The sequence below is a fragment of the Bos indicus x Bos taurus genome, chromosome 25 (assembly GCF_003369695.1).
Source record: "Bos indicus x Bos taurus breed Angus x Brahman F1 hybrid chromosome 25, Bos_hybrid_MaternalHap_v2.0, whole genome shotgun sequence".
Lineage (NCBI taxonomy): Eukaryota > Metazoa > Chordata > Mammalia > Artiodactyla > Bovidae > Bos > Bos indicus x Bos taurus.
The window spans coordinates 8,381,426-8,394,682 of NC_040100.1; the positions used below are offsets into that span (position 1 = coordinate 8,381,426).

Consider the following 13,257-nt stretch of genomic DNA (forward strand, 5'->3'; position numbering starts at 1 on the left):
CTTGAATTTCAACCTGGTGGGGGGGCCTAACAGAGACTGTAAAAACCTGTGGTCCTGCCAAGATGCCAAGGTGTCAGACCCAGGACTACCCATTCCAGCCCCATCTCCCTTGGTCTTAGCGCTATTCTCCACTCCCGCCAAGCTCAGAGGGAAGGCTGTAGTTTGCTGGTCTTAAGAGAGGAGGTAGCCACGTTCTTTGAAGTGGCCCCGAATTTCTCAGTGTGGTCACCGGCTCACACAATGGTGACTCTCGTGAAGAAATGAAAAAGCAAAAAAGTCGAGGTCAAGTGCCCCCGCCGCCCAGGAGACCTCGCCCTTTTACCCAATTGCTCCCAAGAGCGAAGAAGGTCATGGCTACCCAGCAGAGCCCGGCAAACCCCTGCCCGCGAGGAGCACTGTCTCCCGGGGATGCCGCCGGCACCGAGAACGTTTCCCAGGAGAGGCCGGCCTTGCGGGCTCCCCTGAGTCCACCTGATGCTGCGCGGCCAGGCTGGGGTCCCATCCACACTCGAGCGCGTCCTACGTGACTGAACCCAAGAACGGGCCGGCTCCTGAGGCCCACTGTACAGACTGAAAAACTGAGGCTCAGAGAGGAAAAGTGGTTTAGCCCGAGGATGAAGGCGTGGAGGGCTGGAGCCCGAGTTTTCTCACGCCGAGACCCAATTCTCCGTCGACGGGGCCCGTAGTGCGCCCTAGGCCGTGGAAACGACGACCCTCAAGCATCCGCAAGAGGTCAGCTAGGGGGTGGCGGGGGGAAGGGCCACCCCCAAGAAGGGCCGAGATGGGGGCCGCGCTTTCCGCGGGAGCGGCGGGCCAAACAGGCAGCCGACCCGGCCCTAGAGCCCGTCCCCGCGCCGGGAGCCCCGGCGGCCGAGGCAGCCAGAAGGCGTCGGGCCCCGGAGCCTCGGCACCCGGAACCCTGGCGCCCGAACCCCACCAATCCCAACCTAGAGAACGAACGCACTCACCACAGGCGTCCGGCTGCACTCGAGACATCTGAGCAGGACGCAGGCCCACACCACTGCGGCGCTACCACCGCCCGCGCCGGTCGCGGGGGTGGAGGCGTGGCCAGCGACGGAGCCGCTCCTCCCCAACCCGGCCATGCGCTCGTAGGCCTCCCCCCTGAGAATCCGCGCTCGTGGTACGGCCCTGGAGGCCACGCCCCCTTAGCCTCCCGGCTTCGCCTAGAGGCCTTGGGAGCCCGGCGCTCTGTTCCGACCTGGGCTGCAGTGCCCGGGCAGACGGCGCCCGCGGCCCACGACGCTTCCGCAGGGTCGGTGGCCAGTGAGCTTCGCCGCCTGGCTTCCTGACGACCGCCGATCGCCTGTGTTCGTGGCTTTTTCTCATCCACTGTCCTCAGTTCCCTCGCCTTCGAAAATGGCGAGGCGAGTGTCGGGGTCAGTCCAGCCTAGGATTGGAATGCTGACCTGCTTTTTGGGTGGGAGGGCAGGAGGTGAGCAAGCCGGGGGCGACGACTGGACCAAAGAGCTGGGAGGGGGCAGAGGGCGCTTCTGGTTTGGAAAGTCTGGCTTCCTTGGTTGAGGGGTAAGAAGCCCACCTATGCCTCCTGCTTGATTACAGGGTTATGAGGATTAAGTGATGTAACTCTTGTTCCTAAATAGTTTAGCTTGGTGCGATAGTGCTCTAGAAATGTAAGTCATTATTATTACTATTATTGTTACCATGTGGCCCATGCTTTGGAAGCGGGAGTCTTGTCTTAACCATTGGACCGCCAGGGAAGTCCCTATTATTATTAATTTCAGGCTCTGCTACGAATTCCTCTGGGAACAGTGCGGGGGGCAACTCACTTGTTGAGAACCAGTTCTCCATCTTTAAAAATGGGACCCACCAACGACAACCAAGTATGAATACTTTGAAAATTGTAAAAGGGTGTATAAAGAGAGGATCCTTCCTGTGGCCTCAGTTTTAGGCTTCCTACCTTCCAGTTTGTCCGGAACAAGTCTGATTCACCTCATTAAACCAGTCCCGCCTACAGGTTGCATAAATGCCAGAGCCTTCAGGGTGGGGCACATCCATGTCTAACTTAGGGACTGAATGTGTAACTTATACTAGGCCCTCAAGACTCCTTGTTTCAGTCGCTAAGTCGTGTCCGGCTATAGTCCGACCCCATGGACTATAGCCCGCCAGGCTCCTCTGTCCACGGGATTTCCCAGGCAATAATACTGAAGTGGGTTGCCATTTTCTTCTCCAGGGGATCTTCTGGACCCTCAAGAGAGCAAGAGGGAAATTCATCCCCCAGACCTCTGATACTCTGTCTCACCTTTCCACCACTTTGTTGAACACCTCCCCCGCGTTTCCCAAAGAGGCTTCCATGAATCCTTGCACTCTGCTTATGTGAAGCCAAAACACTGAACACTCAGTTCTCTTTCTCTCTGCTAATGGCCTGCCTGGGGCCAGAGATAGACATCTTCTTTTGCTGTTTCTGGTTGAGTCTGTAACTGAGTCCTGTAGATTTCTTCTCCAGGACCACCCTCCCCATCTTCTCATCTTTCCTGCTGTCCCTGCCCTAGTTTAGGCACACCTGGGCTTACCTTTCCCCCCGGATGATCTCAACAGTTCCTGTCTCTCGTGCCACCTCCAGTTTCTTCTCCACTTGCTGCCAGGGAAACTTCCTCTTCTACTGCTCTGCTCACTGCCCTACCTTCCTGTCCCTTATCTTTTCTTTCTCAAAAACACACTCTCACTAGCCAGCTGGGGAAAAATGTAAGTTGGATACACACTTCACACTTTACACTAATAAAAACTTCCAGTAGATAAAAGATTTGAACAATTTCTAAAAAGAAGAAAAAGGAGGGACTTCTGGGGTGTTCCACTGGTTAAGAATCTGCCTACCAATGTGGGGAACATGGTTGTGATCCCTTTGGTCAGGAAAGATTCCCCACGCCGAGGGGCAACTGAAGCCATGGACCGAAACCAAAGAAGCCACCACAATGAGAAACCCAAGCACCATAACTAAAGAGTAGCCCCCACTCACCACAGCTAGAGAAAGACTGCATGCAGCAATGAAGACCAGGTGCAGCCAAAAATAGATAAATGAATGAAAAAAAAAAAAAAGATTCTCTGGGCCACTAATCCCAGTGAAAGAAAAGAAAGGAAAAGTCCTGCAAGAAACCATGGGAGAATTTGTGTTAATCTCCAAGAGACCTTTCTGAATTATTAATAGAACACAAACCCCTGAAGCCATAAATGACTGAAAAAACTACCTACATAAAAATCAAAACATGATGTGTGACAAAGACCTACAGGCAAAGTCCAAAGGCAAAGGACAAACTAGGAAGAAATATTTGTAATTGTTAATAATCAATAATCAAAGGACTACTTTCCCTAATAAACAGCCCCTACTAATTAATAAGAAAAGGATTGATTCATATAAATGGGCAAAAGATAGGAACCATCAGTTCACAGGAAAAAAAAAAAAACCAAACAGATGGCTCTTAACCATATGAAGAGAAGAAATTAAAATAAAAAATTGACCGAGATCCCAGTTTTCACCTACAATGACAACAAAATCTGAAAGTTTGATGACTCACGGGGTTGGTGGAACTGAGTGGAAATAGACACGATCATTCATTGTTGCCACATCCAAACATGAATACCATCCAACCGTAAAGAAGACAAACAAGGAAGCTCGTTGCTGATAGGGAACAACCTCAGATCAGTTGACAAAAGGCAAATTCAAGGTGATGGCCAGTGGGTAGAGAAGGTTTTCATCTGTGTTTTAAAAACTATTCTGTGAGAGAAAGTGGAGGGGGAAAAATGTACATACTGTGTATCTGTATTTGGATGTATAAGTATGAACTCTCTGGAAAGGAAAAAAAGAGATAGCATTGGTTGTCTCTAGAGAGCTAGGACCAGGAGCAGAGGAAGCGTCATTGTACACCCTTTGTATCTTTCACACTTTGTGCATTATCCGTGTTTTATTTATTCTAAGTCATACATGAATACTGATTACCCAGACAGCCTCGTCACCGGCCAAGGAACCAACTCTCTTACTGGCTCCCAATATGTAAAGAATAGTGACTATACACTTCATTTTTCTTAAATCAAAATTAAACATGTGTGAGGAGGGACTTCCCTGGTGGTCCAGTGGTTAAGACTCCTCACTTCCACCACAGGGGGCATGGGTTCAATCCCTGGGCAAAGAATTAAGATCCTGTAAGCCCAACTACATGCCCCCCCCCAAAAAAAAAGAAAGAAGAAAGTGTGGGGTTGTGAACGACAGTTTCGCGCCAACTCTCCTGTTTCACCTCATCTTCACTGCCCAGAAAGAATCAGCTTCTTACCTCATTTTGGACTTGCTTCTGGTCCTTATTTCCATGCTGGTAAATAAATGTTTTTGTGGCTGGCTGTTGTCTGAAATTTTAGGTCTTACCTCTAGAGTCCTGCTAATGATGAGTCAGGTTGTTAAAATCACAGCCAGCCTCCCCTGCCCACATGTCAACATAATTATTTGTGTACCTGTTTTACATCCTCTATTAATCATTTTTATAACTGAAGTAATAGCCTTGTATCTTTATTTCTTGAGTCTTCCACTGTAAGCAATATCTTTTCACGCCATACAGCCAAGCAATCAGCATCGGGTCCTCCCCTTTCCTCTGAACCCCTTGCCTCTGCCTCCCCACTTCAGCTGTCTGAACCTCGATATTTTCATTACTGAGCTTGACAGCATTTGCCTTCTACATAACATGTTCTTTGCTTTGTTTTTCCCTTGAGCCTAAAAGTCAAGTCATCAAGCAGCCTTAGCAGTGTCGTCGCATTCAGCCGGGCTGCACAGCTGAAAACCAACCACCCTTATGATTACAGGGCTCTTCCTGTGCGTCCTCTTCCTGAAAGTACATTTCGCCTCCGCCAACATGATTTAAAAGAAACAGATTCTCAGTCTCTCCATGGATCTGGTAGATCCAGATTTTTCCTGAGACTCCCGCCAAGATTCCTGGGCACCCCCAACCCCTATCCCAGGTTGATTACTGTAAAGGATGAGACTTAGTTCCTATCTGTATTTCAGTTCTCATAAAGGGGCACGACAGTTTGTGGAATGGATGGATGGCCTTAATCTGGAATGCAAGACGAGAGTTCAAAACCTGGCCCTAACTTACCTTTCCTGCTTAATCTTTACAATTTTCTTCCACAAATTCTACACTGGAGCAAAACTGGGTGCATCCAGTTTTGTACATGCTGTGCATTTTTATTATTCTGTTGAGCCACTAGGAATGTTGTTCTCTTCCATGTTTATGTAATATGTCCATCTCCTACCAAAGCTCCCACCTCTGGAAGGTGCTCTGATCCCTCCAGAAGTGATGGCTCCCCACTACTGTCCAGCTCTCCAAGGTCCAGAGTATTTCCTACTTTAAATCATATCTTCAGAGTATCTGTCCCTCATCAGAGTCCCTCCAGGGCAGATCTGTCTCAGAAGCCTCCTCTCTCTGCCTCCCCAACCCCGTGCGTGCGAGCGTGTATGTTCAGCCACTCTGTTGTGTCCAACTCTGTGCAACCCCGTGGACTGTAGCCTGCCAGGCTTCTCTGTCCATGGGATTATCCAGGAAAGACTGGAGTGAGTTGCCATGCCCTCCTCCAGGGCATCTTCCCAACCCAGGCATCGAACCCAGGTCTCCTGCATTACAGGCAGATTCTTTACCACTGAGCCACATGGGAAGCCCTTCCCTTCCCCAGATTCTGCCAAATGAAAGCAGCATGGAGGCATTTGCAGGATGAGCCTTAGAGGATTCAGGATAGGCAGCCTGGAGTTAAGGAGCTTGGACTTGGATGAACGAGAGTGAGGGATGGGAGCTAGAGCCAAGGCTGGGGTGAGGGGGAGACGGGACTGGACAGAGGTCAGGGCAGGACAAGGATTTTGTGACCTGTCCTGACAGCTGCTCTGTTGGTTTTGGAAGGGCTGTGTCCCCTGAAGAGAACGGGAGAAGATTTGTCCAGGTGAAGGTGTGGGTACCACCGCATCAAGGAATCATCAGAAAGATGTGATCTTAGTCTAAGGGAGAGACAGGGACCGTTAGTATAGTGGGCCTTTCTCTGCTGTGGGCAGTGCTGTCCCACACTCTGCAACCCAAGGTTCTTCTGAATGTGAACAGCCTGAAAACTCCGGGCACCTACAATAGACAGACAGCCTAGGGGCTGAGGGAGGGGGCAGAAACTGGCCCTTGAAGCAAAGCTTCTCTGCAGCAGAAGCATTTAAAAAAATATATTTATTTGGTTGTGCTGGGTCTTAGTTGCACCATGGGCATCTATTTCCCTGATCAGGGATTGAACCCAGGCCCCCAGCATTGGGAGCACAGAGTCTTAGCCACTGGACCACCAGGGAAGTCCTTGCAACAGAAACTTTTACATCCCACAAAGCCAAGGGCTGTACCTCGTATTCGTACCTTCTGATCAGTCTGATCCCTTGAAGCCTTTCCTTGCTCCACAGACCCAAACGTTTGCTGAGCCCTTGCAGTGGGCTCCCACTTGCTACGAGATGGAAGGAGGAGCTAATTCCTATTTACTAAGCACCACCTAGATCCTAAGTGCTGTTACCACAAATCTCAAGTGTCCACTATGATCCCCACTGGACAGATGAGTAAACAGAGGCTCAGAGAGGTGAAAGAACTATCCCAAGCTCCCCAGGCTCCCACAACTAGTAAGTGACCTGGGCCTTGTTTCTACCAATGAGTGTATCGTGCGTGCGTGCGTGCGTGCATGCGTACGTGCTCAGTTGCTTCAGTTGTGTCTGACTCTTTGGGACCCCACGGACTGTAGCCCGCCAGGCTCCTCTGTCCATGGGATTCTCCAGGCGAGAATACTGGAGTGGGTTGCCATGCCCTCCTCCAGGGGATCTTCCCGACCCAGGGATGAAACCTGTGTCTCCTGCATTGCAGGCAGATTCTTTACTGCCGAGCCACTGGGGAAGCCCCAGTGAGTGTGTCAAGCACATCTAAATCCACCCAGCTTCACCCCAACCCTGGAAGCCACCCTTCCCCAGGGAAAACTCTCCCAGCCTGGTGGGGGCTGGGCGAGGGGAGCTCTGTGCCACTCTTGCTTCAGAGTGGTACCATTTCCACACTGGTGCGGCTCCCCTCATCTTCTCCCAGGGCAGTGCCTGCCTTGAAGGGTTCAGCGGCCTGACTCCTCCCTGCTGTCTCCGACTCCAGCTTCCTCCTTCATGAGCGCAGTCTTAGACTAGCTCCAAGTTCCTGCTTTACAGGAAGGAAAGGAGTTTCTTGAGCAGGAACTCATGCCAGGCATGTTCAAAGGAGCTGCCCTATCTACCTACAGGGCCAGGGATAAGGTGGTCACCAAAGCACAGACATACAGGCTTTCCTGGTGGCTCAGCAGTAAAGAATCTGCCTGCAATGCAGGAGATGCATGTTCAGTCCCTGGGTTGGGAAGTCTGGAGAATCCCCATGGACGGAGGAGCCTGGCGGGCTGCAGTCCGTGGGGTCGCAGAGTTGAACACAACTGAACGACTAAGCACACACACGCACACACACACAGACCCTCCACCCCGAGATTAGAAGCCAAGTTCTGCTTCGGCTGCTCACCAGATGCCTGGCCTCTTTAGATAAGAAATCAGTTTCCTTCTGAACAAGATGGGGAGGAAAAACCCTGTCCCGCCCCCTTTTCCCAGGCGCTCTGAGGTTTGTCATGATGCTCAAAGGATGGCTCTGTGACAGGGCAAAGGCAAGGACACAGGTGAGCCCTGTCATCAAAGAGGAGCAGGAGAAGGAGCCTGAAGCCCCAGTTCTTCAGGCTAAGCCCCTAAGCCCCTGGCCAAACCTGCCTGACCTCTGGCCTGGGGGGACTCTGAACTTTCTGAAAGTCTTTGATGAGCACTTGGTCTTGCCCCCATTTTACAGATGGGAAAACTAAGGCAGGGAAATGAAGCAGCCCTGTCTGATTGGTTCATCCCCAAAATCTGATCTTTCTCTTGTCAACAGGATGATCTTCTGCCCAAACCTCTTTTACAAAGGGCAGACATCGTAGTTTCTTCTGATGTCAGGGGCAGCTGGCTCAGCCTGACCAAAGGCTCTCTGGCTGCTCAGGAGCCAGATCTTTAGAAAATAGATCGGAGGCTTCGGCTGTGGGGTTTACTAAGCCAGTTGTGTGTGTGGGGGCCTGCTGGCTGCAGGGTGAGCTGACCAGCTGGAGGCAACTGTGGACATGCAGTCTGAAGCCAGAGTTTGGCAACAACGTGAATTGTTTCAGGAAAACAGCTAGGAGGAGAGGAGCGCAGAGGCAGCCAGGGAGCTAGAATGAGAAGGCACTGAAACTGGGGGCTCCAGATGGACCGTGTAGGTACAGGAGACAGCGGAGGCCCTGGCTGGATGTCTCAAAGGGTACCAGTCCCCTATATCAGAATCGTCATGGGCCTATTAAAACTGCCAGTTCCTAAGGCAGCCCCACCCGCAGCCATCAGATCAGAATCTCTGGAGGCCAGGCAGAAATTGACGTTTTAAATAAGCTTCACTTTTTTCCACATTGGAATATGAGAACCATTGCCTTATGGGGTTAACGTGACCAGAACAGCATGGGGAATAGCGTGTCCATCGCACAGCACGGCTCGGGTAGATCCAAACACAAAAGCAGATAAAGGAGGAAGGGACAGTTGTTTTGAAGGGAGAAGCCAGGATGATGACCAGCCTGGCTCCCTGGGGTGTTAAAAATCTCCCCAAACCTTTCTCACAGCCTCCCTGCCACCCCCACACTCCTAGGTTCTCTAAACCACGTCCAAAGTTCAGCAAAAAGGCAGCCCTGAAATCAAAGAACAAACTTGGCCTTTGGCAACAGCAGATCATTTTTCCAATCTGGATTAACACCAAGGCCCAGACAGCTGTGTGACCTTGGACGGCTTCTGTGGATCCTTGTAAAGGCGGCTGCTTGGGTTTGGGTGAGGATGAAATGGGCTAATGGATTAAGTCACTGAGTGTATATATTGGTTCTCAGGGATCAGGATGCCCTCCTCTTTCCGGTTTCCTACAAACAGACTCCCTCCCAGCCCCCTTCCCTTTGTTCCTTTCTCTGTTATGCAACAAAAGTTTAAATCCTTCCCAGTTTGGGGCCAGCTGCCGAGCAGATGGGAGGGTGTCTCTGTAATGGGAGGTTTCGAAAGTCCCATCTTCCCTGCCTCCCTCCACGTTTTTTTCCACATGCAGCTGGGACAAGACCTTTGCCTGCTCTCCTCAATACTGCAAAAAGCCAGGTGTTTACATTATCTCCTGGTTTCTGCTCCAGCTGTCACCATGGCAACCAGAACCCAGTGCCGGCCATTGAAAAAGAGCCTCTGAGGAGGAGCCTGCTTGGTTTGTATTAACATTCAGTTCGGACAGCTCTTGCTGAGAGCATCTGCCTTGTACCTGTGCTGAGCAGTCACTAAGCAGAAATGGGATTGATTTAGAGCTGGTCCCTGACTTTGAGAGGCTGGTGGTCTCCTGGCCAAGATATAGAACCTCTTGGTCTAGTTCAGTGACTCTCAAAGTGTTGGCCCTCAAACCAGGAGCTTTCCCGTTACCTTTGAATTGGTTTGAAATGCCACCTTTCAGGCTTCTTTCAAGGTCTACTAGGGTGGGTAGAGGGGGTCCTGAAATCTGGGTTTTAACAAAAGCCCCCTCCCCGTGATGGTGATGGAGGCTGGAGTTTGAGAACCGTAGATCTAATTAAAACCTCACCCCATCCCAAGAACTGGGAACTATTGTTCCCACGTCATAGATGAAAGAACAGAGGCTCTGCCATGCTCTGTGTGCAGACTAGCTGACAGCTTGTGAAGGGGTTGGGTTCTCGGATCCCTTCCAGTGTCAAATTCTACCTCTGCAACACCTGTGATAAGGTAAGGTAGCAGGTATTCTTTTTCCTGGATCCTGGCTGGAGAAACAAAGGGGTACCTTATTCTCTGTCCAGCAGGGTCAGGGCCAAGTGACAACTCACGTGGAAATGGGAAATCACAACAGGGGGAAGAAGAGCTGGGAATAGGGTCAGAAAGAGCAGCAGCAGCCCTGGTGATAACCACCCGCCCCAAACGTGGGGACACCGAACTGACATAATACCCTGCTGCCCTCACAGCCGAGATCATCTAGGCGTCTAAGCTGGACCCCCAATCCTGAGGCCTCCTCTCCTGTGTTCACTCACCTGCATACTTGGTTGGTCTCTTTCCACGCTTTTGCCCCCAAAGGCTCTCAGGGTCCCCTCTTACACTGCATCTGCCTGAACATCCATTCTCTCCCCAAAGTTGGAAATGCCTCTTTGGCAACCAATGGCCTCCAGCTTCTCTTTGCCCACATCCTGTGACTGGGTGCTTCCTGCCTTTTCAGGGAACCCATCCATCTACGAAATCTCTGACGGGGTTAAGTTTCCCTTTAAATGAGCTGACATCCATCCCTGTGAAATATCCACCTTTTACAATATGAGTTAGTCTAATCCCCCGTAACAGAGATTACAGGCTTATTTTTAAAGTAAGACGATCCATGCCAACTATTTCCCATAAACCTACCACTCAGATTTGCAGATTAAACAAAGCAGGTAGACGATATCAACCCTTTACCTTGAAAACAGTAAGAACAACAAGATGAGGTGGGAGCAGAAAGGAACAGGCAGAAGGATCCGAGGCGGTGGAGGGAAAGGTCGCTGACTGGGATGCTCCGTCTTACCACTTCTTGCCCAAGAGACACTGGCAGGACCACAGCGGTTTTCACAGGAGCCCCCTTCAAGAAAAAGAGCACAATAATGCAAATATGATTTCCCAGAACTTGTTTCATTTTGTTGAATACAGTCACAGATGGATGGTTTGTAATGACAGAAAAGGCAAAACTTAGCATGTCTTCAGTGATCGTTTTCACATACTTTATTGTTTCAGCAAATGGGAATCTTGAAGCTTAAGTGACTTGAGTTTTGTGGAAATCTGCCTCTGACTCTGGGCCTCAGTTTCTCATCCTATCCCTCATCCAAAGTTGGTTTGAGAAATGAGCTTAAAGGAAGGTGAAACCATCAGCTGAGATGTTAGTGTGTCCTCTGATTTCTAAAGATGAATGCTTGCAGCCTGGGCATGAGGGAAGCTGGTTGATTATTCCCGTTGCTGGAAGAGGACCAGATGGGCAACCCAGATTAGCATTCTGCCCTGGGGAGGCCTCAACTGGAGCTCCAGGACCAAACCAGTAGAACCAGTAAATTCAGGGAACTAGCTCTCTTCCTACCAGAAAGGAAAGGCTTGTGCTGATCCATAAGGACGATAACAGGATTATTTTAATCGTTTTGGCAACTCTGGCTCTGCCAAGAGAAAAGGCTGTGGTAGCTCAGGAAATTAAAAAAACTCTGGTTTCATTCCCCAGAACGTCTTTTGCAAGAGGGATGAGGGTTTAGCAGGAGAAGGAAGGAGTGCTAGAAACTCCTGCCCTGCCTCGGGGTGCCCAGCCAGCCTGCAGCACCTTGACTGCCAACCCTGCTTTGCAGAGGGTGTCTCCTTCTCCTCTCCCTTTTTATTTTTTATGTGTTCATTTTAATATTTTTGATGTGGACCATTTTTTTAAGCCTTTATTGAATTTGTTACAGTGTTGCTTGTTTTACGTTTTGGTTTTTCGGCTCAGGGCATGTGGGATCTAGGTGGCTCGATGGTAAAGAACCCGCCTGCCAATGCAGGAGATATGGATTCGATCCCTGGGTTGAGAAGATCCCCTGGAGGAGGACATGGCAACCCAGTCCAGTATTCTTGCCTAAGGAAATCCAATGGACAGAAGAAGAGCCTGGCAGTCTGCAGTCCCTGGGGTCACAGAGAGTCAGGCACGACAGCTGCTGAGCATGTATGAGCCCACCTGCTTGTGGGATCTTTGTTCCCTGATCAGGAATCAAACCTGCACCCCCTTCACACTGGGAGGTGAAGTCTTAACCACCGAACTGCCAAGGGAGTCCTCCTCCTCCCCTTTTTATTATTTTTTTAAATTTAATTTTATTTTTTAACTTTACAATATTGTATTGGTTTTGCCATATATCAACATGAATCCACCACAGGTATACATATGTTCCCTATCCTGGCTCCTCCCCTTTTTAGAAGGTCTCCAGAGGATACCTCAGCTCCTGGCCTAAGCTGGGTGCCTGGGGGTCCCCCATTGCAGAGGCTGCTGGTGCCTGCCCCCCTGAGAGTTCAGGAGCTTCCCAGGCTGCAAGCGGAACCGCATCCATCTCTGTAGTGCTGCTTGCAAAAGATGCTTGTTCTTATCCCCTACCCCTTCCGGGGTCTTCTGCTCTAGAAACCCTTAGGCAGGGGAATCCCTGGGCAACATGCATGCCAAAGAGGCCCCTTCAGGAGGCCAGGGGTCAGGCAAGCGCACACATTATCACTCTGAGGCAGGGGGTCCCAGAAGCACAGAGCTAGAGAAATTAGGGCTGGTTCCCCAGGGACTCAGCACCACCCGCTTCACAGTTCTGTCCTGCACCTCCCCAGGCACAAGGGCATCTGCATCCTCTCTAATAAAAATGCCTGCCCGGGATGCCCTAGGGAAGAAGGAAGATGACCATGAAGACCTGGGCCCCCACCAGGCCCTGAAAATTTATCCAAAGTCGCCAGTCCTTGGCTTGGGGCCCCAAGGCTGGAAGTCGGAAGTGGCTGCGGGAGGGGATGAAGATGAGAGCAGGTGGGATGGAAGGTGGAAGAGGGTGGGGCACCCACATCCAGGCCCACCACAAACCAAAAGCTGAGATGGTTCACCCCGAGGAGTCTTTAAGATCATCCCAGGCCACCTCCCTCTTGTACAGGTGAGAAAACTCAGACCAGAGGGGTCACAGCACTTGTCCAATGTCACACAGTAAATGAATGGCAGGGACGGGACTAGAGCCCTTGCTTCAGCGGCCCTATCCAGGACTTTCCCTGCTGTACCACCAGGCCTGGGCACAGGCTGGGGACAAGTCCCACACCAGCTCCTTCCTCTTCCCTTCCCTTCTCACACCGCCCCTCCACCCCCCACCCAGTCTGGGACAGGACAGACCCCAGCCAGCCACTCCACCTCCTCATCGAGGCTTGGTTTCAGCCACCCTGCCTTTAGCTACCCTCAGTCGCGGTTCCGGTTGACCTGCCAGGTACAGGCAGCCGGCTCTCTGCCCTCCTTGCCCTGAACCTGGCTTCCCAGGAGGGCCGAGGAAGGGTTGGGCACCAAAGCTGCCACCTCCAGTGCTTAGTCTCTGGCCCCCTCCACCTCCTCCTGCCCTGCCGCATGCTGAGAAGACACCCACCTGGGCAGCTGCTGGTGTGGATGCCCTGGACAG

At 51.1% G+C, this 13,257-nt stretch overlaps 1 protein-coding gene across 2 annotated transcripts in view; it reads right to left on the minus strand.

Moving 5' to 3' along the window:
* Positions 1-1,056, minus strand: part of LOC113884011 (NADPH--cytochrome P450 reductase) — a 54,180-nt gene extending 53,124 nt beyond the window's left edge. The window contains exon 1 of one of the 2 annotated variants that reach the window (XM_027528304.1): positions 969-1,056. Coding sequence is in view for 1 of the 2 variants with exons in the window: in XM_027528303.1 (XP_027384104.1) it covers positions 969-996 (28 nt within the window). In the remaining variant the exon portion in view is untranslated. The remainder of the gene's footprint in view (positions 1-968) is intronic. The other variant, XM_027528303.1, reaches the window with a different exon arrangement.
* Positions 1,057-13,257: the final 12,201 nt, after the last annotated feature.